We start from the raw sequence: 25,188 nt of genomic DNA, 5'->3' as shown, positions 1-25,188 counted from the left end.
TCATAGTCAAGCAGCTCCAGTAAGTGTTATACGTAAGTGGCTTAGTACTTTTGTCCATATTGTGTAATTTAGTTTATTTAGCCAAAGACAAAGAAAAATATATAGATAATATAATAAATATATAGCGAGTGAACACAGCGCCGCGTAAGCATTCCACAATGTTGAAAAAAAAAACTTATCCTATGTAAGTCTCAATTAACACTCAATTCATTTTCATTATTGTGACGTCATTGGGCACTTTATGCTGATAGTTTACACAGCAAAGTTAGGGGATGTCAACAAAATCAGAAACAAATGAAAGTAATACGTGTTTTATTGTACCAAAAGAGCTATCTAATTCTGAGGGTGAACATGTCTCTTGAAAATAATAGTTCTTATATTGTATTGCTGTTAGGAGCCAATACATACGATCATTGTCTCGTTGTCTAATCCTTTGTTAGATGCTTGCACATTCACTTGATCCACTTGCTACTGTTGTTATTCTAGATGTCTAATATAGATAAGCCAATACTCATTAACAAAGAAAAGTATTGTTTCATTAGACACTTTAACTGATTTGAAAAAAAAATTAAGGCTTATGATTAACTTAAGAAAAAATAGCTTAAAAAATCAGATTTTATTGCTTTCCATATTTACTTCCCTGTAACGCTAATTTATTTCCCCAATTATTATATTGTTCCACTGGATTATTTTGCATTGCGTTGTAATATTCCTTCAAATGCACTATCATATAATCGCCACATAACAGCAAAATCTAAACCTTAAATCTACCCACATGTCAGCCAAATCTTTATACCAGTAAGGCAGACATTCACAAGGTCTTTTTTTAAGCTTTTTGATAACAAATTATAGTGAAGGGTGATATGTGAGAAATTTTACCATTCAAATATCTACATATAAGTGGGACTGCTTGGCTCAACGCATGCTAACTGGTTATTCTGAAATGGCCTTTGGCAAAGGAGCAAAATCTTCTGTTTTATGGTAGCAAATGACTGAGTTGGCCTTTGAAGTATAATCAGGACAGTGATATAAATGAAATATGCACTTGTAGGTCTAAAACGTTTTATAGAAATTTAAATGCAAAGTATTTATAAACAAGAAGATTAGAACAAATGTACAATGTCAGATATGGATTACTACTTAATTAACTATACAGTCAAATCAAATGCAAGCACTTTACTAACAATCATTGTTAATTTGCTCACTCTTGAAGCTTGTGTCTCGGCATCAGAAACAGATAATATTACAAAACAAGTATACAATGAAAACCTTGGACCACCTAATCAAACTTGCCTCTTCCTTTTTTCTAAATCTAATTAATTTCTTCCTCACCATTTATGCTTTGAAGGGTTTTTTGACATTTTCTTTAATAATTTCAAATAAACCATCATGTTTAGGTGGGCTGTCGCTATAATTTTACCTTCAGCAATCTCAATCAAAAGCAAAAAAGACAAAACAAAAAAAACGATTTAAAAATAGTGACACATTCACGAATGCAATAAACATGCAACATTACGTTAATGCTGGAAAACATGCTGTGCACATACATATGTAAATACACAGATATATTTTTAATCTAAAACACGCACAGACTTAGCAGGCAATCTCCTCATTATCATTGATTTAGCTATACCAGCTGTAAATGTACAAACGTTATTCAGATGACACGAGCCATTTTTCTTGTTTTATTTCAGTATATAGACTTTTTGATGTCCAGGCTGTCATTTTAAATCGCTTTAGTTTTTTAATGATTTTGTATTTTTTTCATGAATACTGTGTATTTCATGGCAAGAAATGACATTTTAATGCCACTGGTTGTCTAAAATAACTATTAAAATAATACAATGTTGTAAATTGTTCATAGGATTCTTAACCAACAGGAACATAGACTGAAGAGAGCAAAAAATAAAAAATCAAAATGCTTCAGAACTAGTTTTTACAGACAATTGTAAAAGGAAAGTATTTCCATACTTGTTTTGAAGTCTTACTATCCACATGCTTCCAGACCCCTTATATTTGTGAACCTAGATATGCAGCGTTTACATGAAAGCTGTGACATCACTTGAATGTTTTCCTTGAATGATGTTTTAGTGTCTGCGTTAGGATAGATTTTGACATTCAGGCACTGTAAGAAGTAATGCTTGCCTGGCTTCATCCGTTGCTGGTTTTGAAGGCCATCGCATATATTTTCAGACCAAAGTAGCGTTAGGTTGATTCACTTCATGATTATGATGTCAGAAAATTACAACATTTTAGTGTTGTCTGAAAATATCCGAAACCGCATGCCGAGATTTAGTTCTCCTGTGAATGAAAGCATTTTTGATAGATACTTGATGTAAAATGTCAAACTGGACTTGTACAGTTAAGATAGGAAAACTCTGGGATAGGTTTTTCAATTAATTTATCCTACAGAGAAGTCTTTTGTGAAGTGAAATGAATCACTGATTGGTCTAGATCACATGCTCAAAGATGTTCTTAGTCCACACAAGCAAATCTTTTGGACTATAAGGTTTGCTCACATCGCTTCTCAGTGCTCGTTAAACCTTTTTTGTGCCCACTTACTGTACTGTATTATCATAGAATGTCTACGCAATCTATAAAATCCCCATTGTGGATGTTATAGTTTGCAGATGCTTTGACTTCGGATGTTATGCAACTTTGTGTAGAATGTAAATTTGTGTTACAGTAAAAGAACATGTCCATCCATCATTTACAATGTCTGCAGGGGATTGTTTTGCTTGAATGCTTTAACTGATTAACAGCGAATGAGGGGAGTACCACACCTCACACAACCTTATCCTAACATTAACACTACAAGAGTACTGCATTTGTTTATATTCAGTTTGTATTGCCTCTGAATCGACTGACTATATGTTTAGTAAAAAGAGAAACGAGTAGTTGTGGCAAATGCAAATAACCTAGAATCCTCCAAAGCACCCATTGTTTAAGTAAACGAAACAGGCAGTATGTTGTAAGTGCCTCTATGAGGCCCATGTAGGCTTAACTTAAAGTTAGATTTAACTAGCTAGACCTTTGATGTAATGCTCAATAGGTCAGTGGTTTTTACTAAATATGTACATATCTGTATCTACATATACATTAAAGCCAAAACCTATGTATGTATACCATATGAGGGGAGGGCAAGAAATTCCATAACCACTGATTCTGATCTCATATGCATGTAAAGTGATGTTTGGCTTTCCCTAAAAATCCTAAAAGTCCCATGCACAAACTTGGTTTCCAGTTATAAATACATACTTTTGAGGTATGTTTGCATTTTTTTTTTATTATCTTTTTCTTTACTGTTATCACATGATTAGGGTTTTTTTTTTTTTAAATCTATGTAATTATCCAGTGACCTGTAATGATGGCTTGAAAGAAGGTTCAGAGTGTAAGTTCGGTATTTGCTTTGATAAGAACTGATTTGAGTACATGTGCTTTATGTTAATCGATATAAACGTACAATGAGTATGAATATTTCAGTGATCACGACTAATGTATCAAAAAACGTTTGATAAATGTGCAGCTTTGTGGGAAAATATGCAGGACTGTATTGTAAAAACCTTCTAGAAAGGAAGAGAATGAAGCTGAACTTTGTGCTTTGAGAAGGGTGGAAGTGAAACTGTGAATTCAGTTAAACGCCTGTGTGTGTCACTATTGTGCATAACAAGATAGTTAGACTAACTTGTAGTGGCCATTAAGAGGATGATGAGTGAATAAAATCTCAAAGTCTTGGACATAGCAGAATAAAACAAACAATGTCAATCCCCAACAGCGGAAAAATTAGTTAAACTGTTCCTCGAATTTGCCCTAGGGATCAGATTTATAACTAATATATAATATAACTAGTGGTGTATGCATTAAAATAATGCATACACCACCCTTTAAACAAATCAGGCAGTAATATTTACATTTGTAAAGTGCTGGAGCAATATAAGAACATAGGAATAATGTCAAAGACACCTGTATTTGCTATTTGTGTAATGTTAAAGATATTTCTTGTTGTTCTTTTTTACTTATGCTGTGTTTATAGCTTCGTAGCTATGTTGTGTGGAAATGAGTGAATAAGACAAAGGCACAGTCAGAACTGCATATTTTGTCCCCAAAACATCAGATCCTAAATGAGGCTGTCACAATGTCAGATTTTTCACAATAACAATATTATTGCAATATCTATCAAAATGAAAAAAGAAAACAAAGCAATAACGACGAATCTCATCCTCCTTCAACTTTGTGCACTGTGTATTTTGTGTTTTTGTGTATTTTTGGGCAATACACAAAGTATGAGTCTAAGGCTGTGGAAGATGTCTGCAAACATAACTATACTAAATTGAGGAAAAAGATATTAAAGTGTAATTTATGACCAGACAAATAATATTGTTTTACTGTCCAATAGTGGCTAATTTATATATTTATATTCATACATAGGAACTCTCACTTGACAATAGGAGAGAGTCATATACAGTAATGGTTATATGTCTGCATTTAACACATGTAAAAAAAATACTTTATTGATATTAACAGAATTCAGTGACTTCACTTAATGTCTTGGTTAAATTAAGATGTACTGAGCAGTAATTGTAAGCTTGTGAGCTACATTTACTGCAAAAGTGACTTTTCCTAGTTACTGTGCTGTGTTTTTATTTTTTGGTTTGTTTGGTTTTTTTTGTCTGGCACCTTTCTACTGGATACTGATAGAAGAAGGAAGTCAAATGAAGAGATGAAGGACCCACAGGAAGAGCTTATACAGCATCAACAATGGATAATTGTATTGTACATTAATGTTTGCTGGTGTGACCACAACAGAAGTGTTTTATTTCTTGAAAGATGTTTAATGGCATCACAAAATTTGCTAGATTTGTTAAATGAATGAACTTCATAGTGTGGTGTTGTTGACAAGCATTTTCTGGAATTAGTAGCTGTGTTTTCAAGTGTAGCTTAAGGGTAGGTGTTAAACCCCTGAAACTGTGTCTGGGAGTAATGCCACAATCTCACAATCTGAAGTCCAATAATACTTTTGTGGATGTGAAAACCTCCATGAATGGCATTCAGTATGTTTCTATGTGTCCATGTGTCAAAATGTCAAAAATGTCCTTTTCCGTGAAGTATACAAATCATTCAAATGAAAATGTTTGCACACACGCACTTACACAGACTAGTGAAGAACTGATTAGAGTTTCCCTAATCCTGCTCACTTTGAAATGTTCTGTGCTTTGAAATGTTCTGTGCATAACTCACTCATGTAACAATGACTGCTGTGTTCACTGAAAGTTGAAGTGCAAAGTTGGTCAGTTGGCTGGTAGCAAGTTTCATTCAGTCTATTGTTTGTTTTTTTAATAATGTCAGCTGTCATTTTTATCGTCACCGATACCTGAGTATAAATTATAAATGTGTGATTACAAAAAAGTACAGCAACTCTGCCCATAATAAGCAAAATCTATCCCAACTTAAATCTCACTTATCTCCTTGTGCAGCTCTGGACCACACCCAGCAGCGCTGTCATTTTCGTTTGCTTCCTATACGTCCACTTTGTACTTGCACTCTGCATCTGTGATTTCACCATAGACCCCAGAGTAATATATTCAGTGACTGCTAGAGAACTGTGGTGCGTGCCGCAATGACACAGTCTTCACTCACCACCCATCCTGTTTGCCATATTTGGCTCCTTGCGACATTGTTCCTTTGACACAACGGAGGGGATCCAGCTAACATCACAAATGCAGAATGCAATTTGTCAAAATGGGACTTTACAGGAATGTACTAAAAATAGCAACCTCTACACTCATGTTTTATGTGCAGAGTTGCAGAACTTAAGTTATATGCAAAGTTACTGTCTGTACATATCTATGAGACAGACTGGTTTTTTTGTAGCTTGTTGTAGATGTCATTACAGTTTAAATGTGTGAACCTCATTCTGACACTGTTAACCTGCAGTTTACAGGTAATAGCAATCCTTGATTATTTTCCTATTCTACATAATATTAACAGAATTAATAACCTGGATTACAAAAGTCCCTATTATTGACATTCAGAATATGACTTTACAACTAAGACTGGTTTATATCAGTTAAGCACTTTTATAAATTAATCAGTTTGTTTATAACGTTTTACTGTGCATGCTATTTCACAAACTCTGTGGACCTGATATTAATGGCTTTCTGTTCTTTTCTTTACAGTGTTAAGTTTCTAGCATTCGCCCTCTCTCTAATGAAGAGTCCATAACTGGTAAACACAAATTTGCGGCGGGAGCCACATAACGACAGGTGTGACACGGATGGACAGTTTAAAGGAGATCTTTGGGGTGACAAGAGAGACCAGAGGTTAATCATGAATTAAAAAATCATATGGTCTGCTCCTCACATTGTTACCAAAGCAGCCTCTCGGAACTCCAACCACACTTTTTACAGCTGTCTGACTGACCTTTTCTTTTCCTTTCCTTTGGCAAACTGACTGAGCATTGCACTTACACACTTTTGGGAGAAAAAAGGACCCCTTAGTTCACATTCCAGATGACATCTCTCTGACACTAATACTCGCCATCTTGTATGAAGACCAACTCAGTGCTATCTACAGTACTGAACAACTGAGCAACTTTGAGTTTCTGAAAAAACAAAACAAACAAACAAAAAAAAACACGTCTTCAACGGGACTGAATGAACAATGTAGCATCTCTGCTAACATATTGTAGCATTTGTTGGCTGGGAAATAACTTGACTTAACTCATCAACCGTTCACAGAGAGAGGAATTTATGCATTCAAGGGATCTTTTAGATGTCATTTTCCTCTTGGGTTCCTTTTCCAGTTAAAAAAACAAAAACAAAAAACGAGTACACGAGAGACAAAGGATTGGTCTTACTCATTAAAACACCTGGCATTCACACACATATATTTTATATATATATTCATAAATATATATACATATATATGGCCCATTTGGGGGACCCTGTGTGTATATATATATATTGATATGTATATATGTATACATATATATATATATTACACCCATATGGTCCCTTGTTCAAGCTTAGCACGTGTATAGTATGTTTGCCACTGAATCTATGTCTTCCATTAACTTTTATCTGACTGAAACACTGCCCTCCTCACAGCACTGATATCAAAAAAACTACAAACTATACCAAGTGTGAAGCACATGTAAACAAAGCACATGTAGCATCTGCTCAAACATGTCACATATGGCATTTACTGTACATTTATACTCACCTGAAACAGTCACTGCAACAAAATAGTGAGAAAAGACTTGTCTTTATCTCTCATGTACTGACATGGGCTTGCCCAAAGGTCCTGTAGCATGCACTTGCTGAATGACCTTCTTTAATGTGTTGTAGATTGAGGAAATATTCCATTAAGGTTGAGTTTTATACTTGCCCTACAATTCACTGCCCAATAGAACTTACTTATTAAACTGCCACTATCCCTATCCTGATTTGCACATATAGGATATTTTCCCATGTCTGACTGACTCAGCATTCAGCCATGGGGAGTAAAGAGAGGTGGAGTAAAGTCCTCATCGATCAAGGGATAGCAGCCTTCCTGAATGACAAATAAGACCATACCACTACAAGAACTGTTTTTAATTCACTCTCCAGTGGTTGTAATTTCAATGTTATTTTGAAAGGGACCAATCAGATAAATCTTCTCCCTCAACACAAAGGCTGTCACTGCGAGTCAAGGCACAGCACTCCCTGGACTCATACTGCCCCATCTCTCGCTTGCCCTTGATGTGAACGATTTCACGGGCAAGTGTCAAGATAAAGATGGCCCATTTCGGGGACCCTTACGCGAAGAGTTAAACCAGAAGACGTGGACCAAGAGTAGAGCAAACGCGGAAGTGTACAAAGAGAACAAATCTATATTTTGATAAACAAATCCACAACTCTCCATTACTTTGGAGGAGATTTCTGAGCAGAAAAAAAGTCCAGAATGACAGAAAAAATAGAGTCAGATGCAAATGTGATTTGAGTATTTGGCATCAAGAAATGGAGTCAAAGTCCTATAAAAATACGGAGAGAAAATAATCTGCTATGAGGGGTGTGCAAAGCTGTTTACCCCACAAGCACTGAGAAAATGTTTTCTGAAAGACAATGAGCAATGACAGACTGCACCTACAAAGACATGGGGATGATGGAGGATGGACGATGAGATAAACAAATGGAGAAAAAAAGATAATGCATTTTTGTAACTTTGTTTACCAGCATGACTACTTTGCATGACTGTCTTTTCTGCAAGCCCTTAGTTGAAGACAAGGGTGCTAGAGATACAAAAAAATATATATAAAATTAATTAAAAAAAATGTTATATGCAATTAATGTTTTAAAAAAGATTATAATGAAAGAGAAGAGCTATATTTTGTTTTGAAAAGTTAAAAAAATGTGAATATTGAAACATGTATGTTTGCAAAGTACACCCTGAACTATGTTTTGTTTGATGAAATCTCTCTGCTACTACTGCCCTACATTCGTCATTCCAGTGTTTTTGACCTTTTCTGTCACTGTTTTATTTTCTAATGCACTGAGCAGTATATTTTTTAACTCTTCTAAGTCAACAGTGGTCGTTCAAGACTTTGCCTATAGCACCTGCGCAAAGGCTTTCTTTCCTGGGATGTTCTTTGTTTTTTTGTTAGGTCCATGTTTTCCTCCTTGATTCATTTGCACAACTTACGTAGCAGCAGCAGCAAGAGCAGCAGCAGTTCTAAAACAGCAGCACTCCATACCACAACTTTGACAGCTTGAATACTACTCATAGTTTGCTTTTTTTCTTTGGCAATAATACAGTAGTTGTCACAAGATTGTAGCAGGTCAAATGGAGAACCTTGAGTCCTTGGAGTATCTTTAAAATCTCAGTGTTAGAGATTTATAAAGGCCTTGGATGTCCCATGGCAGGATTTTGCTAGGATAGGCAATTCTGTTCCATTCATAGAAACATGGGAGTAGATGTGTAGGTTATCCAATAAAGACCAATAACAGTACGAAAGATACTATATTGGCAAATAGTCGGAGATATCAGGTTTGCATGGAACCAACTGCCATTCCAAAATTTGTGTGGTTTTAAGGACTCAGGTGTGTCAATGATGTGCTTGGATGTAGGTGTTTTGCTATTTTCTTTCTAAGATAAAAAAAAAAATCCTAGTATATAGACGACGATAATGTGAACACCTCACAGTGATGTGTACAAACGCATGCATTATGACTTGATAATCTCTCAAGGGGGGGAACAGAGTCTTGACATATTCCCTTAGCCTCCTATCATTGTTTGTCATGAATCCAGTCCTGATAACTATAAACACTGTGCCGTGTTGTAGAGCAGAAACGTCTTCCTCCAAGAGGCAACTGAAAACTACTCACACTCGCAGTGTCAGCATGAGTGTGTAGAGGTAGCTCGTCTTCGTTTTTTTAGATGGTCAGGTCTTTGCATTCGTCACTTACCATGATTATCGTCATCCAGCTGGCTAGTTGGCAGCTTATTACAACAAACAGCACAGTCATGTGAGTACCAATCAAAAAGACCCAGAGCTTCCAAAATGATGTCAGAAAGTGGGAACGAAAGGGTGAGAAATACCAGTGTCCACCAAGGGGAGATTGATAATGATGTAATAAGTAAAAAATAATGTCACTGTTGAGTGCTCTCTAAGCCCCTCATCCTTGTCTTGGTATTCCAAGTGAGTTTCAGGCCCTGCTGGTCCAGGGCTTAGCTCAGGCAGCTGCACGGTTCTTTGTCCATTCCTAGTACATTGCAGTTGGAGGCTCACCAGAATATGAGACTCAGTGGTGTGATGTAGACTGTAGAAGTCCTTCAAAAATTCTGTCGAGTCTACACTGGTTTTACAGGGTCTAGAACTTTTGTCTATTTGCATTAAATGGTCCATGGAATTTCTTTTTTGGTCGCGTATCTTTTAAAAACTCACAATTTCAGTTCCCATTTTGGAAGGCATTAAGCTACCATGGCTTTGATGGTCACAAAGATGTTTATGAATATTTCAGAGGTAAACTTCTTGCAATGGTGCGCACACTTGCAAAAACCTTGTGCTTCACCCAGCTGTTTTTGTTTTTATGGCCAAGTAGTGTCTTTTCCTCTTTTTATTTTTCATGGTTACAGTCTTTATTTCCTTCATTCTCTACGTTGTGGCTGCTCTGCCAATGCCAGGCTGAAAAAGATGTCTTTCCTTTTCCAATGCATAATACTGCCATTTGATTTAGACACGTTTGAAGAGAATGAGTTACAATGTTGAGAGTGCTAAGTCTGTTTTATTTTTACAATCTGTTAAAAATGTTATAAATTTCATGTAGAAACACTCACCGTAACCAAAAGAACAAATTTGCTTTACATGGTAAGGAGGTGCAACTGTTGTGACAATGACTATTATGTATGTGGACATGTCATCTGCAGGTGTTGGGAAAGTGTCATGTGGTCCTTGGATGACACATACTCAGTGGTAACCATTTTCTTTATATGCTCGTTTATGTTTAATATGTTTTTCTGTTTTTCTTTTTTAAGTTGAGGACACGGTATGCAATTTGCACCACGAATGCCACTGATAGACACTTACTGTATGCTCCCTGAGACACAGATATTCTGTCATCAGTTTAGATGATTGCAATGTGTAGTGGCTTTATGGTTTTCCATAGAGTAACTTAGCAATCACACTAATTGAAAAATATTTTATTTTACAAATTAATAATGACAGAGTTGTTATCAATGTTATCATACTAACTACATTTTTCTAACATATATCATATATCTTATTTTAATTAGAAATATAATGATTAATACAAAGTCATACCCAATATACGTTGAACTAACAGTACATAGTATCATTATGCATCCAAAGATGAAGACATATTCATTTTAGAAGCTATCAAACTGTCTAAAACAGACTTAAGTACTAGTCCATTGTACTGCAGTCTAAGTAGGAGAGTGAATGGGGCGAAGAGGTGGTCACTGGATTATCTGGTTGTGACTTATGCCGGATTTTATTTTTGAAATGTTGTAAAACAAAGAACAACTCATCAAGAACTGTATAAAGTATATTTCAATGGAATGTTCATGATCTATCTTTTTATATTTTGAAGAAAAAATAGAAACATATCAATAAAGTGTCATAATTGAACATATTTCTACTATTGAGACTTATAATGTATGAATGTCAATGCGATCTAATGTGAATCTCAATCTTCATAGCAGCTTGAATGAATAACAAACTAAAAGTCATGAGATGCTTTTTCAGAGACATTAAAATTGCTTAAAATCATTGAAATTAACTTAAAATAAATGAAAAAGTAACACCACTCGTGTGTCTGTTTAAGATTTCTGATCAAATGTGGGCGTTTGTGAACACCGGCTGAATATGACTGATAGAGTGACATTTTGCACCGACTGTCACAGTTAACACTGTTTATCAGCCTGTCGGGAACAGGATACCACAATAAAGTGATTGATATAATTTGATATGAAGTGAGAACACAGTGAAATGCAAAGCTGTCCAAGAAACTGGAGACTGACATTGAATTCATGACTGGAAGGACATGGTGTATATCAGTGCCAGCATTTACAAGAAGTTTCTGTTTAAGTCAGTAACTGTTACTTTGAGAAACAGTCACATAATGGCAATCGATAAATTTGAGGTCAGCAGTAACTGTGTCATGATATTTAAGATTGAGGATGTACTCTAAGTGCTATCTTCCCAGCTTGATATCAGATAACTGTAACTTATAATATTCCTGACACTGGATACCAACATATCCCTTCCTGTTCCAAAATGAGAGGAACAGGAATGTCTATAAAGACATGGACGAGTGAGTATGGTGTCGAAGAACTTGACTGGCTTGCACAGAGTCCAGATCAACCTAATAGAACACCTTTGGGATAAATCAGAGTGGAGACTGTGAACAAGGCCTTCGCATCTGACCTAAAAAATGCACTTTTGAAAGAATCACCAAAAACTCCCATAAACACACTCCTAAACCTTGTGGAAAGCCTTCCTAGAAAAGTTGAAGCTGTTATAGCTTCAAAGGGTGGGCCAACATCATATTAAATGCTATGGAATTATCACTCAAGTTATACTGATGAATGTGAAATCTTTGGCAATAAAGTGTATTACTTACTACCTGTAATATTTTATACCTGAACTATGGACTGTTTGGAAGAAAAAACCCCAGATATTTAGAAACCTGGTTGTGAAGCGCCATTTTGAAGCATTTTAGTCACGTGCCTGTTGTTGTTGTTGTTTTTTACCTCGAAGTGACCATATTTGAACGAAGAGCCAGTCTGTTAAGTTATCAGCTAATGCTAGCTGGCTTTGTTAGCAACCTACATCCATATACTGGTATGTGTGCATTAAACAGAGGTAAACACCCATTAATTCAGGCAAACTAACTGACAGATACTAAGTTTTCACTTACTACTAACTAAGTTCTTTGGAGGGGCTTTTACTATAGTTAACAATAAGACACACTGTTTTATTTCGCTAAATGCTTCGGAAAGCAGCAACTCAATTTAGCTGATGTCAAGTAGCAAATAGCTAGCCATTGTCTGTGTCAACATCAGGGACAGCATAAAAGATGGATGTAGTTACCATGATGGTACCCACTGGTTTCTGAGGTCGTGTTTTTTGAAGCCTTGAGGTGAGTGTTTCTTCCGTTGTCATCTGGCTTGCTAAAGAGAAAAAAACTACTAGTGAGGAATATGTCTGACTGTGAAACTGCGCACGCATTGGCTAATGAGTTATGTTTGATAAGAAATATTCAGTGTGTGGATTCATATCACAGACAACTCTTCATTAAAAAAACCAACATATGACCAAAATTAAAACAATATTTTAAAAAATAAACTACTATGGGACTGTAAGTCTTTTTTGCAGTCACAGTCACCTATCTAGTAGCCTGTAGACAGAAAGCAGATTTAAGACACTCCTGCAGTGCCTTAATTTTTCCAACCCAGAAGCTACGTCTGTCTTATATGCTGTCTAGGTTTAGTACTCGTTTCTATCACTTTTAACTCAAAGCAGCCTCATTTTGAGTAAAATTTGTTACCGGGAGAAAGTATCTTTAGAAACCAAACCTCTTAAAAGAAAACTTGCGTAGTGGAACAAGATTACTGCATAACATTTGCACTACTGCTGCTTGGAAAATTAAGGGAGTGAAGCTGGTGCAGGGCCACATGCTAAGAAATAAAAATGTGGTCTAATGAATTGGCTGTTCTTTCTACTCATGGTTACCAACTGTCGGTTTCAAACTGTGTTGTGAAATTGTAGTGGTTATGTGTAGCCATCCCATGGGAGTCACAAGATTTAATGACTGTGCTGCATAGCTGCACGAACAGCAGAGTTATACGGCACTATATAGAACCAGGAGCAATCAGGTTATGATGAATATTGCAACACCAAGAATACCACAAAATGATTGATTTCCAAAATTTTAACCCAAAACAAAAAATCTAGCTGAATTCCCTCTTGCATTTTATTGATACTTTATATTCACAAAGCGTTGAAATATTTGTATCTGTATATGCCTGAGTGTATTGGTTTGTAAAACAAATGGTCATCAGGTTCTTAGTAAGCAGACTGTGATCAAATGACAGTGTATTATATCAGCCCGGATGGCAGTTTGTTTTTTTTGCCAACAGCTATTAGAAATGTCTGCAGAGGCCTTTTTCAGTTTTTCTCCTTTGTGCCTAAACATCACCTCCCTCTGGTGGTAAAACATAGTAGTAATCCACTTTGGTAGAGATAGGTTAACGTCACAAGTATTGTGTGTGCAGTTAGAAATAATCTGTGGTCCTTTACAATATGTGACACATTACTAAAAACAATAACAGCTTGGTATTCTTCTTCTAGGGCAAATTTATCTATTTTAATATAATTTTATATTATTTCTTTTTTGTTTATGGGTAACAAATGACTTCTCAGAAGACAGCCCTGTCATTAAATGTAACAATGGCTTGAATCTGATTGTTTCTAGTAGATTATCTCTCTACAGTCATGACGGTCCAAAAAATAAAAATCCACAAATTTAATAATATTCTTCTCGTATTGTCCGTTTGTACCCCTGTAAGTTGTCACAGACACTTGAATGATTTTCCACCCAACTGCATGAACTAGCAGATCCAAGGTGTAGGCGGTAGCTCTTTTTCCCCCCATGAAGCCTGTTGTGTGGCACAGCTATCGTCAGCAACAGATTGAGAGTCTGGTGGGGGCTGATCCTGATTTAGAGGTGATGGAGGCAGACAAGGGTCCAATTTCCTTTGAACTCAAAGTATCATTATCTGTGAAATGAGGGTGAATATGTGATATAGCAAAATAAAACCTACACTGGTAAATAATTTATTATTGTGCCGCTCCACAAATAGAAAAATGTGAGCCAGTTCACCTAATAGGTTCAGTGACACAAACATTAGGTTTGTGTCACTGAAGACATTTTTGTACATAAAAATAACAAAAGCACGAGATGTATTAAATAAAATAATAATGGATGATGATTTCATTTGTGTTTGCCAACTTGTGGAATAGTTTAGTGGTGGACTTTGTGAAAATCAACCCTAATAATATTTACATAAATGAAGATATGTCAAAAGTTAATTTTTAATATGAGCTTTGTAAGAAATTCAAGTGATTGTGCTTTTACATTTTTGTATACTACAAAATTTATTAAATTTGGTGTAAAAATAAATGACTGTGATGTAAAAAGGAAAACATATTTAGAGCAACTTAGTAACTACAACACATTTGTTGTTGATTACGGTAGTTATACTGTAAAATAACAATTTCATGCTGCCAAACAGATCCAAGTAGTTTATTGTAATTTAACATGGAATTTTGTTGCAGCATATTTCAGTTCACCCCAATCTCAGGCTGCAGCATTGGTTTGAGTGTAATTGGAGGAGCCTACTGAAGACGCTAGAAAATGGAATTAATTAGAAAGCTTTAAAAATATGTTTTCTATATGTTCGTTCTATGACGCTCAAACTCCACAGTTCTGGTTTTTAATCTACGCACATTCAAATCCAGTCATTTCGACTTAATGAAAAACAGTGAGGGTTTTCTGTCATTCACACGCCCATGCTTGTTAGAGAGGGCAATACCATGCAGAGGTGACATTTGATAGGGAGGTTGAAGGTTGACATGCCCCCTAGCTAAAATGGAGGGAAGGGACACGAAGGGGGTGGAGGGGTCCAGCACAGATCAAATTTCAACAGGACAGCATTCCCCCCAAAATTTGAAGGCAGACAACGTGAGGCAGTGAGGGACAGGGTGAGATCCTGGATGTTCCCGGAGCAAATAACTGGAAGTACAGTTTGTGTAAAGTTGATCAGAGTTAAACCTCTGTGTGATAAGTTAGATAGCCAAACAAGGGCTTTGTGCTTGTGACAGGCAGACACGATGATAGAGAGGAAGAGAGACAACCTGATGAGCCGAAGGAAACAAACAATGTGATTTTTCACCCCGTCATTAGCCTCTGCCACCAGCTGTTTTTCTTAGTGAGTAAATTATATTCATTAACTGGGTACTAACATTGTTTGTTGTCTTGCCTTCAGTTCATCTAAAAACAAAACCATGAATTAACTTTTAATGTAATGAAATCTGTCATGAAATGTCAATTTCCCCTCTTTAGTCCTTTGCTGCTAATGCTTATCAACTGAAAACCTATTTCGCTGATGTAATAATCACTCTGGTTTTAAACAGGTTTTCTTTTAAGTCCAGGTGTTCAAAATCTCAAGAGGGTGGTTTGCAGCATTCCCTCGGTTAGGATAATAACAGGGATGGAAAGCAGGGATCCACAGTCCAGTGAAGGAGAAGGCAGAGGGAAAGAGAGCGATGGGGAGAAGGACGAGCATCTCAAGGACCAGCTCGACAGTGAGGAGAAAGGAGAGAAGGAGATCAGGGGAAACGAGAAAGAGAAGAAGAAAGAAAAGCGTCGCTCAGGATCTCTATGGAGGAATGGATGGGCACTGAGTGAAAGACTGGCCATCAATGTATCAGGGATGCGTTATGAAACTCAGCTTCGCACCTTAGCCCAATTCCCTGACTCCATGCTCGGCGACCCCAGACGAAGGTCACGCTACTTTGACCCACTTCGAAATGAGCTCTTCCTGGACCGCAATCGAGCCTGCTTTGATGCCATTCTGTATTTTTACCAGTCAGGGGGTAGGCTTCGGAGGCCTGCAAACATACCCCTGGATATTTTCATGGATGAGCTGATATTCTATGAGCTCGGAGAGGACATCATGAACCGCTTCAAGGAGGACGAAGGTTTTCCAAAAGAAGAGGAGAGGCCTTTGCCATCCAACAGACTCCAGAGAAAACTGTGGATGCTGTTTGAGCACCCAGAGTCCTCATCGGGTGCACGCATCATCGCCATCATTAGTGTGATGGTAATCGTGGTGTCCATCCTCATCTTCTGCCTGGAGACACTTCCTGACCTCAGACATGACAGAGAGGTTGGAAATTTAATTCAAGTTCATGTTTGGGAAGGAAAGGTGTGAAAGATGGATGGTTTTTGCAGGGTTACCTGAAAGACAAAATGGTGGTATCAAGGCACTAAAAGAGAAACCCAAAATCTTGTTGTAAAGTCTTGAATGAAATATATGTGATTGTTTGGGTCAAAGGAAACATAATACTTTGGTAAGCTGTTGTTTAGGTAAACACACACTAGAAGAGTACTACAGTGTGCTAAGAGGAAAAATACTGACATAGGATACTATTGGCCAATATGTCTGGAAGCAGACCAGAGCAAGCGAGAGCTTATGGCGTGATTATTTTAGTCGGCTGTTAAATTTGATACGCTCGGATTCAGGAAGTGTTAAAGGGTACAGGGATTAATGGGTGGGTATTGGAATACAAATAATAGGAAGCATATTCAGACCCGAGAAGACAGTTAAGTGTGTTAATTAAAGGTCACAAGTGACCATACATATAGGCAAAGGTGAGCCAAGGCCTTCCAGGTGGCTTAGAACCAGAGACTAAAAGGTGTCACAGGATGAGCTGCATTGTTTTGGGTCATGTTAACACATTCCTCCAGGACTGCTGTGCTGTGGCAGACTTCCTTTGCACAAGGCAGCTGCCAGGAAACTACTGTAACCTCCTCCTGTTCGAGTCAGCGGTACACTCACTGAACTGCACTGGCAATGTTACACGGCCTCGGCAGCCAGGGCGATGGGAATAGCGATGAAGGTGGAGATGGATGAGGAGTGGTGCAAGTAGACACTCATGTTTCTCTTCAGAGATCTCACTTGGTTAAATATAGTCTTAGGAGAGCCCTTGGAGCGAATCAACACATAGATGTCCACCTTTAGTAATAAACACTGTCACTGACCTGCTACTGAAAGTCATAAGGAATACACTAAGTTTATGTCTACTCTGAGCTTTATATATATTCCACACAACCCATTACAGCATACTAAACACATCTATTTTAATCCATGCAATCCGATTTCATACTGTTAACTGAATGTTTAGTATAAGATGTTTTAAATAGCCACCAGCCAGTGCTTAAATATGCAGTGTTATAATAATAAGTGGCACACATGATGGAATGACAGGTGGACCAGAAGAGATAGCTGAATGGAAAAGTGCAGATGCCAAACACTTGCAATGCTGCCAAATGTGAGAACCAATAGCATGGTGGGCGACATACTGTAGTTTAATGTATCAAACACTACCTAACTCAGCAGTATTTTTTAAAGTAAAATACTAGCACAATATACAGTAACAGCTTTGCATTTGAAAGAACATATGTTTACTTAATATGTTTTAGGAAGACTTAGATTATAAAATGCATACCACATTCATATATATATATATATATATATATATATATATATATATATATATATATATATATATATATATATATAGCTATAGCGACCCACTTAGCTTAGCTTAACTAAGCTTAGCAAAAAGACTGGTCACAACAGGTAACCTGGTGCTATCAAAAGTAACAAATCTTGCCAGCAAACTTAAAGTTTTTTTTAAATTAATTTTAATCCATATAATATTAAAATTAGTTCACTGTTCTATGGATGGCTACCTACCAGATTTTTTGCCATGGTTTTGCATAGTAGTTTGTAGTTAGCACTGTTTCCTTAGAGCAAGACAGTTCTGGTTAGCTGGGACATCTCTGTGTAGAGTTTGAATGTATTCCCCACGCCTCCATGGGTTTTCTACACATTTTCAGCTGAGAGACATACAAATGTATTTTATTGGTAGTTAGAAAATAGATGTAGGTTTGATTTACAACAAATCCTGTGGGACTTTGTGTGTGTAACTTATGCACTTTTAGTTTGATCAAACAATCAAGACACATCCTGTTAATTTTAAGGTGCTGGCAAATGTTTTTGTTACTTAGGTGTTTTTTGATTTTTTTTTAAAATTATCTTTTGTTTTTACTTCTAACTTCACAAGTATGTTTTACATTTTTCCTGTCTACCCTGTGTCATTCACGCAGGAGCATCACTCCCAAGCAAAGAACATGTCTGAGAACATGCCTGCTGCATCAAGTGTTTTCCACGATCCCTTCTTTATGGTGGAGACTGTGTGCATATGCTGGTTCTCCTTTGAGCTCATCATGCGATTCGCTTGCTCCCCCAGCAAAATGCACTTCTTCAAAGATGTCATGAACATCATTGATTTCAGTGCTATTCTGCCTTATTTTGTCACTCTGGGAACAGAACTGGTCAAAGACAATGATGCCTCTCCAGCCACGTCCTTGGCCATCATCAGGGTCATCAGGCTGGTGAGGGTCTTCAGGATCTTCAAGCTGTCTCGTCACTCTAAGGGCCTCCAGATTCTTGGTCAGACACTGCGGGCAAGCATGCGAGAGCTGGGTCTTCTTATCTTCTTCCTGTTTATTGGCGTCATCCTCTTCTCCAGTGCTGTCTACTTTGCTGAAGCAGACCACAACAAAACAGACTTTGTCAGTATACCACATGGCTTCTGGTGGGCAGTTGTCACCATGACTACAGTAGGCTATGGTGACATGTACCCTGCAACAGTCTGGGGCAAGATGGTGGGCTCTATGTGCGCCATTGCTGGTGTTCTTACCATCTCGTTGCCTGTTCCTGTCATTGTGTCCAACTTCAGCTACTTTTACCATCGAGAGACTGAATGCGAGGACCGAAGTGAGTACACTCATGTCGAAACTGGCCTATGGGAGGATGAGGAGGCTGAACGAGAGGATTTTGAGGAAGATGGCCAGGATCCAGAGGGAGATTATTATGCCAGTGAAGGTATTTGCAGCCCTCTAAATGGGACTTTGCTTGGTGGACTGTGTACAGGACAGAGTATAGAGTACAAGGGAGGAAACATGTATCTGAGGGAACCACTGGTTACTCAAGTTTAGGGAGGAAGTTTTGTATCCTTTGACAAAATCATAAAAGCAAGAAAAGTTCATGATTCACAATTAAATAAAAATGTATTTAAAGGTTCTGAAGTCCTGGCAAGACAAACTAGTGAACCAACAAATGCTAGTTTGTGTCATTTCAATTTAATGCTCATATACCTCCTGACAACCTAATATTGCCTTTGTTATTTGCTGGAACACTAACCAGTCAAATGTCACTGAAAAGCAACTTTTGCATAACACTGGTTTAAAAGACAAAAGTTTTACATTCTCAGGGTTGTGATATTAATGAAATACAAGCTTTTATTTATTAATGCTGTCAGCTTGTGTTTGAGATGACTTCCTGAATGTCTTGTGTCTTGAAACTATAATGTCTTAGTACTTGTGCCTGAAAGTTTGAAATGAAAGCAGACAGATCACAGGCGATATGAATGTCACATCTTTTCAGAACTCAACCAAATACCAGCTGAGCTGTCAATGAGGACAGAGTAAGATCTCTCATACAACACCTTTCACATTCTCAATATTGTTCTATAAGTATAATGTATGCATATTAGATTTTTTTTTTTTTTTTTAGTTCTGGCTTATATATTACCTAAAATGCCTGTGTTAAATAATTGATTTGACTGCCATGGCAAATGTTCTGTATTTATCTGCTTGATTAATGCATTCAGTGTTTTTGATAAAGATTATATTTTAATAATTTTCTTAAGTTTCCCATTTTGTTTTTTTGGGTTTTTTTTTTGTGGTTTCCTTGTGTTGTTTTTTTTAGTCAGTATTTAACAGTTAAGAAAAGGTCTATTACAGCAGTGTTATTTATGACAATGAAATATAACAATCCTTGCTAGCTTAGTCTACTGCGGCTCTGTTTTCACTATTGTGTGTCCATGCCTGACCTTTCCAAGAGCCACTAAGCTGTTATAAGCAATACCTTCAACAACATTGCTGTCAGATTCACAGGAACACATAAGACTTTCCAACACATCACAGTGATGATCCATGGAAGGTATGTGTGCTTATGTTACCTCACTTGTGTAAACTGCTGTAATAATGTGTTTTACTTTGTGTTATTGATGTTAGCTTAACAGTCAGTAAAGGGCAAGTACACTGTAAAAAAAAAAATCCTAAAAAAACCCCTTCTGATTACAAGGCAAACTGCCAACTCTTGAGCCACGTTCGCCCTAAACAACGCTAATAATAATAATTATTTGATGTAAAAAAAAGTTTATGAGAATTATTTTATATATTTTTCCATAGCATTACATTTGAATTTAACAGTTTAATCTTTCAAATAATGAATAAATATTTGTGAAATTATGATACATTTGTGAATGCATTTTATCAATGTAAATATGCAAAAACAAGAAAATTATGTTCTTTTACATTTACAGTCATTTTACGTTAATTTACATTTGAAATGTAAAATCACAGTCTACGTAATTTTAATGATATTCTAGAAAAACATTACAAAACTGTAAAATACACAGTAGAATACTTTTATATTACTTTTTTTTACAATGTAGATTAAAATAAACCTTTTTTCATTGTCTTTAACAATGGATCCCTGTCTGCTGGAATAGATTAGTCAGCGATGCAATGCTTGGATGACAGTAGATGTCTTTTTGAGTTTCAAACAACTCCTCAAGTAAACTCTATGTTTACTTTATAATAATGGAAAATAGCATGAAATACAAATCTTGTGATCACTTATTTTAATCTTTATAGGGAATGTAATCACTGTTACGGTCACCTGCAATCAGGCCTGAAGTGATGAACAAAGAAAGTGTGCATTTACAATGTCTGTTTATAGATCACAATGAAAAAAAAAAGAACTGATATAAAATGAGAATAATTAAACCTTACAAAAAAAAATCAAAAAAATCAAAATATAAATTGTTAAACTCACATAAAACTTTTTTTTAGGGGGATATAAACTGAGAAAATCTGTTGGCCAAAGACGAGGCAAAATTTCATTAGGCACAAAAAAACAATAACTGTGAAAAAAAAAAGACGATAGAGACATTTTGGCTTTATTTTTGGGGAGCTGTCGCATCGTCCATGTTTTCTACAGTCATTGAAAAAAACATACACCCACACACTTGGTCTACCTCTCATTGGATTTTGTACCACCAGAGGGTGCTCATGCTTTCACTTCAACACGCTTGTTTTCCCACTTCTACTTTCCCGGTCTGTGTACTTGGTAAATACATGCTTGCTTTTTTAAGTACATTCTGGTTTGTTGAACCATTTAATAAGGTTGCTCAATCTTTTCATGACAAATTTGACAACAAATATTTATATCATGTTTGTTTTAATTCAGAATTTCTCCCCAATAAGATAAACACACTTGAGTTGTACAAACAGAAACCTCTTGGGCTTCCCCAGCACATCTGTGTTAGGGAACCTTCAGAAACATCACATGTCAAAATCAGCAGAATGTTACAAACATGATTTCAAAGTACAGTTACAGTTTTTGAAATGTAAAAAAAATAATAAATAACAATTTGAAATCCACAATACATAGTAATAAATAAATAACTTACATTAGTATTGCCTCCGCAAAAACATGTTGAGAACAAATAACAGAAAGCTACTCATTTCAAAACTAAATCAAGTTTACAGGCTGAATCTAAAAACATATATAAAGGTGCCGATCTGTGAGAAGTCTGTGCAGTTCATTCTTTTATTTGTCCATAGAAAACTGAGGACTGCCCATAGAATTTAGACCCATTCCAAGAAGGTCATCAGAGTCCACGTTAAAAAGTCTCTGATTGTTTGGCATCTGCTCAGATACGCTATCCGTTTTCAAGTTATTCCTCAGTGGTAGGAACCGTGTAAAGGGAAGTGCGTGTCGATCTGGGGAATGTCTTGATGCCAGTGACATGGGAAATCCATATTGTGAGGAAATGAAACGGGTGTATCCGTCAGCCAGCAGCATTTCTCTGAAGGTGCAGCTGGTTTCTGAATAGTGACTCTGAAAATAGTGTTAAAATATTGTTAAGATTTGATAGAAAGTGATGCAAAAAAGGAGGAATCAGTTTTCGGTGTTATAGCTTACCTGCCCTTTCAGATTGCCTTCGCTATCCATACAGAGAAAAAGAGATGATGATGGTCCTTTAATGATAACATGGCCTGGTTTAACTGATTTCAGCTGCAGCAAACCTGAAAATACAGAAATAGTGATAATAAAAATTAGATTTGTACATAGGCCTCAAATTATCCACTGTCTTTTGTGGATGGAAGTCAGTGCCAAATATGCAATCTGTTGCGAGCTTATCCTCCTAATACTCACTGTAAGGTGTCTGAGCATCACTTCCTGTGACTCTCCCATCCATGTTCATCTGCAAATACATCCCACGTCTGTGGTTATCTGCAAAAAGAAGCAATGAAGGAAAGTAATCAGAAACATTTGAGTTTTATAAGAGTGACATCGCCTCGTTTGTATTTTGCGCATGCATTCAATTATTCTGTGAATTGCTGCAATGAAAAAATGTTTAAATACCTGTGTAAAGATGCACTTCTCTGACTTGATTATTAAAGGATAAAAGCGGGTTGGAGTCAGGGAGATAAAACGACACAGAGACAGGAAGTGGAATGATTAAGAGAAGAGAAGACAGGTGAAAAAACAAAGGCATTTGGGCAAAAAAAGATTGACGAAGCTTTAAGATAAAGAGATGAATAAATAAGAGATAAATAAAAATAAATAGATTTGCAAAGATGAAAAAAAAAAAAAATATTAAATAAGAAATATACCACTGTGCACTAGTGACTCCAGGAGCAAGTTTTGGCCCTTATAAAGGAGCTTGGAGAAGGAGGTCCTACTTCATGACCGCATGAGTCAGACATTTCTACATAATTAGTGTGATTGAATGCTGAGGGGAAAACCTTTGCTCTCATACTGTGTATGGACTTCTCAGATCACTTACAGTAAGAGTTGTTGTAAAGTTGTGTTTTTTTGGACTCCCACAGGTTCAAGTGGACTAAGTATTTTCTGAGGCATCATGCACGTATGCAACATGTATACATAATTATGTTAACCAGTGATTTCATCACTTAACTCAACTTAATCACAATATTTACCAACACCTGAATTTTAGTCTTTTTTTGCACAGAACACATTTTGATATGAATTAGTATTTAAACAACTGCTTCTGTTCATATTAATTGAAGCCCTACACCTTACAGAACCTCCTTATGTGAGGAATTTTTAGTATTGCTTGGAATTTGCAATTCATGACTTCTTGATTAGATAGAGCATCACATATACTCAGTATATTTCAAAATACCTTGATTACACAACAATACATTGGAGCAATTCTTTCCTTTTCATAGTTTTCCTTGAAATATTGTAGTGAAAATTGACCGGAGCACAACACTAATTTTGCTTCGTCACATGTGGACGAGTGTGCTGTTTGCTTTTCCATTCATCCCTCCAATTATACTTTTAAAAACTGCAAGAAAATATAACAGGAAGTGTCTGCGTCATCTCCCGAATGAATAATAGCAATGAATTGGGAGTGGGAAGTGACCAAGTGTGTTTTGAGTTTTATGGTGTTTATCTTATTTTGATATGCGTGTGTTTGAGAGAGAATGGGGGGGACGAGTGGGTGAAGCAGATTTATAAGCAGCCGGAGTGTTTACAGGAATGCAGCTGTGCAGTCACAAGAGAGGCCTCACGTCAGATCGGAAACTCTCCAGTTAGGAAAAGGTGCATCACGGTGAAACGTCTTCAAACTGCACCATCACTTATTTCACTGCATTGTCATACTGAATCGGTCAGCTAAGAATGTGAAGCATCTGCAAACACTACCGTTAAGGCCAAAGAAATAATTGATGATGCTTTCTTCAAAGCTCTGATTTACTACTGATCCATCTCCAACTTCTATAAAATAAGTAATAGATTTAGGTAAATAAATGTCTCTGTTTTATATGGAAAACTCTTCATGCTGTTTCCCAATCAAATGGTACAAATACACACAGAACATAGTCAGAAACACTTCAAAATATTCCTTAATGTTTATGCTGGATTTTCCTGTTTACTTTTTAAGCTTCCAGCAAATTGGGGTGTAAGTCCCATCAGTGTGTGTGCGAGAAGTACTTGTAAGAAAAACCCATCATGCTCTTAATTTAAGCACGTTTTTCCCCACCCTCACATATTAAGGATCTTTATGAATGCGTCAATATATTTACAGGTGATGAGGGTGAGTATTCCAATGAATAGAAATCAAACTAAAACTACCCCAGTTAATTACATAAATTAAAATCATTCTTTTTTGTCTCACACTTTTTATGGTATCCTGAAATATGCAAATGGACTCATTTAGACTGCGTATGTTCGATGGTTTTATTCCCATAACCTAAAATAATGAGTTATGGAAGTGAAACGATTGGAAAAATATGTTCTGCCTCTGTGTTCTCACCTTAAAAAAAAAAAAATCTGTATTTGTCCAACTGTTTGCGATAAATGGCCCTGCACTATTTATAACTTCCACTATAATCCGCCATCTGTTTTGGCTCATTTCCAGTCATGTGGTGCTAAATTTACCCTGTAACATAGGCTGCAATTATAGTGTCACTACAGTAATCTCTTTGCTCTAATATAATATTAAAAACCAGGCTGTTTACATATCACCAACATGTCTTATTATAGATCACTCTGTTATGGACCAAATTGCAGGCAAGCACGACGGGAACATAAATGTTAAAAAAAAAAGTGCTACCATGCAACTTCCCAATTTGATTACTTACATAAAGCATCTATTTTTTTGCTTTACAAACTCAATTTTATCCATCTACAGTGCATACAGTACACTAATTTGCTTAAACAGAACAGACATTG

General features: G+C 36.5%; 3 protein-coding genes across 5 annotated transcripts in view; 2 read left to right on the top strand and 1 right to left on the bottom strand.

Moving 5' to 3' along the window:
- Window positions 1–11,293, top strand: part of LOC146663455 (voltage-gated potassium channel KCNC1-like) — a 54,463-nt gene extending 43,170 nt beyond the window's left edge. For both annotated transcript variants that reach the window (XM_085416229.1, XM_085416228.1), the window contains one exon: window positions 6,177–11,293. In XM_085416229.1, coding sequence (XP_085272355.1) covers window positions 6,177–6,190 — 14 coding nt within the window. In that variant the 3' untranslated portion in view covers window positions 6,191–11,293. The remainder of the gene's footprint in view (window positions 1–6,176) is intronic.
- A 3,955-nt stretch (window positions 11,294–15,248) lies between these two features.
- LOC146663454 (potassium voltage-gated channel subfamily A member 7-like) lies at window positions 15,249–20,052 on the top strand. Of its 2 annotated transcripts, none has more exons than XM_085416231.1 (3): window positions 15,249–15,489; window positions 15,708–16,449; window positions 18,456–20,052. In XM_085416231.1, the coding sequence occupies exons 2-3, from the start codon at window positions 15,772–15,774 to the stop codon at window positions 19,347–19,349; spliced, it is 1,572 nt and encodes a 523-aa protein (XP_085272357.1). In that variant the 5' UTR covers window positions 15,249–15,489; window positions 15,708–15,771; the 3' UTR covers window positions 19,350–20,052. The 2 variants fall into 2 exon arrangements, with proteins under 2 accessions (XP_085272357.1, XP_085272356.1); XM_085416230.1 differs by having other exon boundaries at window positions 15,695–16,449.
- Window positions 20,053–22,032: 1,980 nt separating this feature from the next.
- On the bottom strand, window positions 22,033–22,702 carry fgf21 (fibroblast growth factor 21). The gene is made up of 3 exons (XM_085415283.1): window positions 22,642–22,702; window positions 22,408–22,511; window positions 22,033–22,323 (listed from the first exon to the last, which is right to left on the bottom strand). Exons 1-3 carry the CDS (start codon window positions 22,700–22,702, stop codon window positions 22,033–22,035), a joined length of 456 nt encoding a protein of 151 aa, XP_085271409.1.
- Between the last annotated feature and the right edge of the window lie 2,486 nt (window positions 22,703–25,188).

The sequence above is a fragment of the Rhamphochromis longiceps genome, linkage group LG8 (assembly GCF_057381845.1).
Source record: "Rhamphochromis longiceps isolate RC_006_pf linkage group LG8, R_longiceps_female_GT1.1, whole genome shotgun sequence".
Taxonomy (NCBI): Eukaryota; Metazoa; Chordata; class Actinopteri; order Cichliformes; family Cichlidae; genus Rhamphochromis; species Rhamphochromis longiceps.
Note: the sequence above shows the minus strand (reverse complement) of the source record. Positions and strands in the feature narration are given on the sequence as shown.

What these genes read in the sequence shown, in the direction of transcription:
- fgf21 (XM_085415283.1), bottom strand. Translation starts at nt 22,702, where the DNA reads ATGTATTTGCAGATGAACATGGATGGGAGAGTCACAGGAAGTGATGCT. An exon ending in TGATGCTCAGACACCTTACA is followed by an intron (nt 22,512 to 22,641) that starts GTGAGTATTAGG and finishes CTGTATTTTCAG; the next exon opens with GTTTGCTGCAGCTGAAATCA. An exon ending in AAGGCAATCTGAAAGGGCAG is followed by an intron (nt 22,324 to 22,407) that starts GTAAGCTATAAC and finishes CACTATTTTCAG; the next exon opens with AGTCACTATTCAGAAACCAG.
- LOC146663454 (XM_085416231.1), top strand. Translation starts at nt 15,772, where the DNA reads ATGGAAAGCAGGGATCCACAGTCCAGTGAAGGAGAAGGCAGAGGGAAA. An exon ending in ACCTCAGACATGACAGAGAG is followed by an intron (nt 16,450 to 18,455) that starts GTTGGAAATTTA and finishes TCATTCACGCAG; the next exon opens with GAGCATCACTCCCAAGCAAA.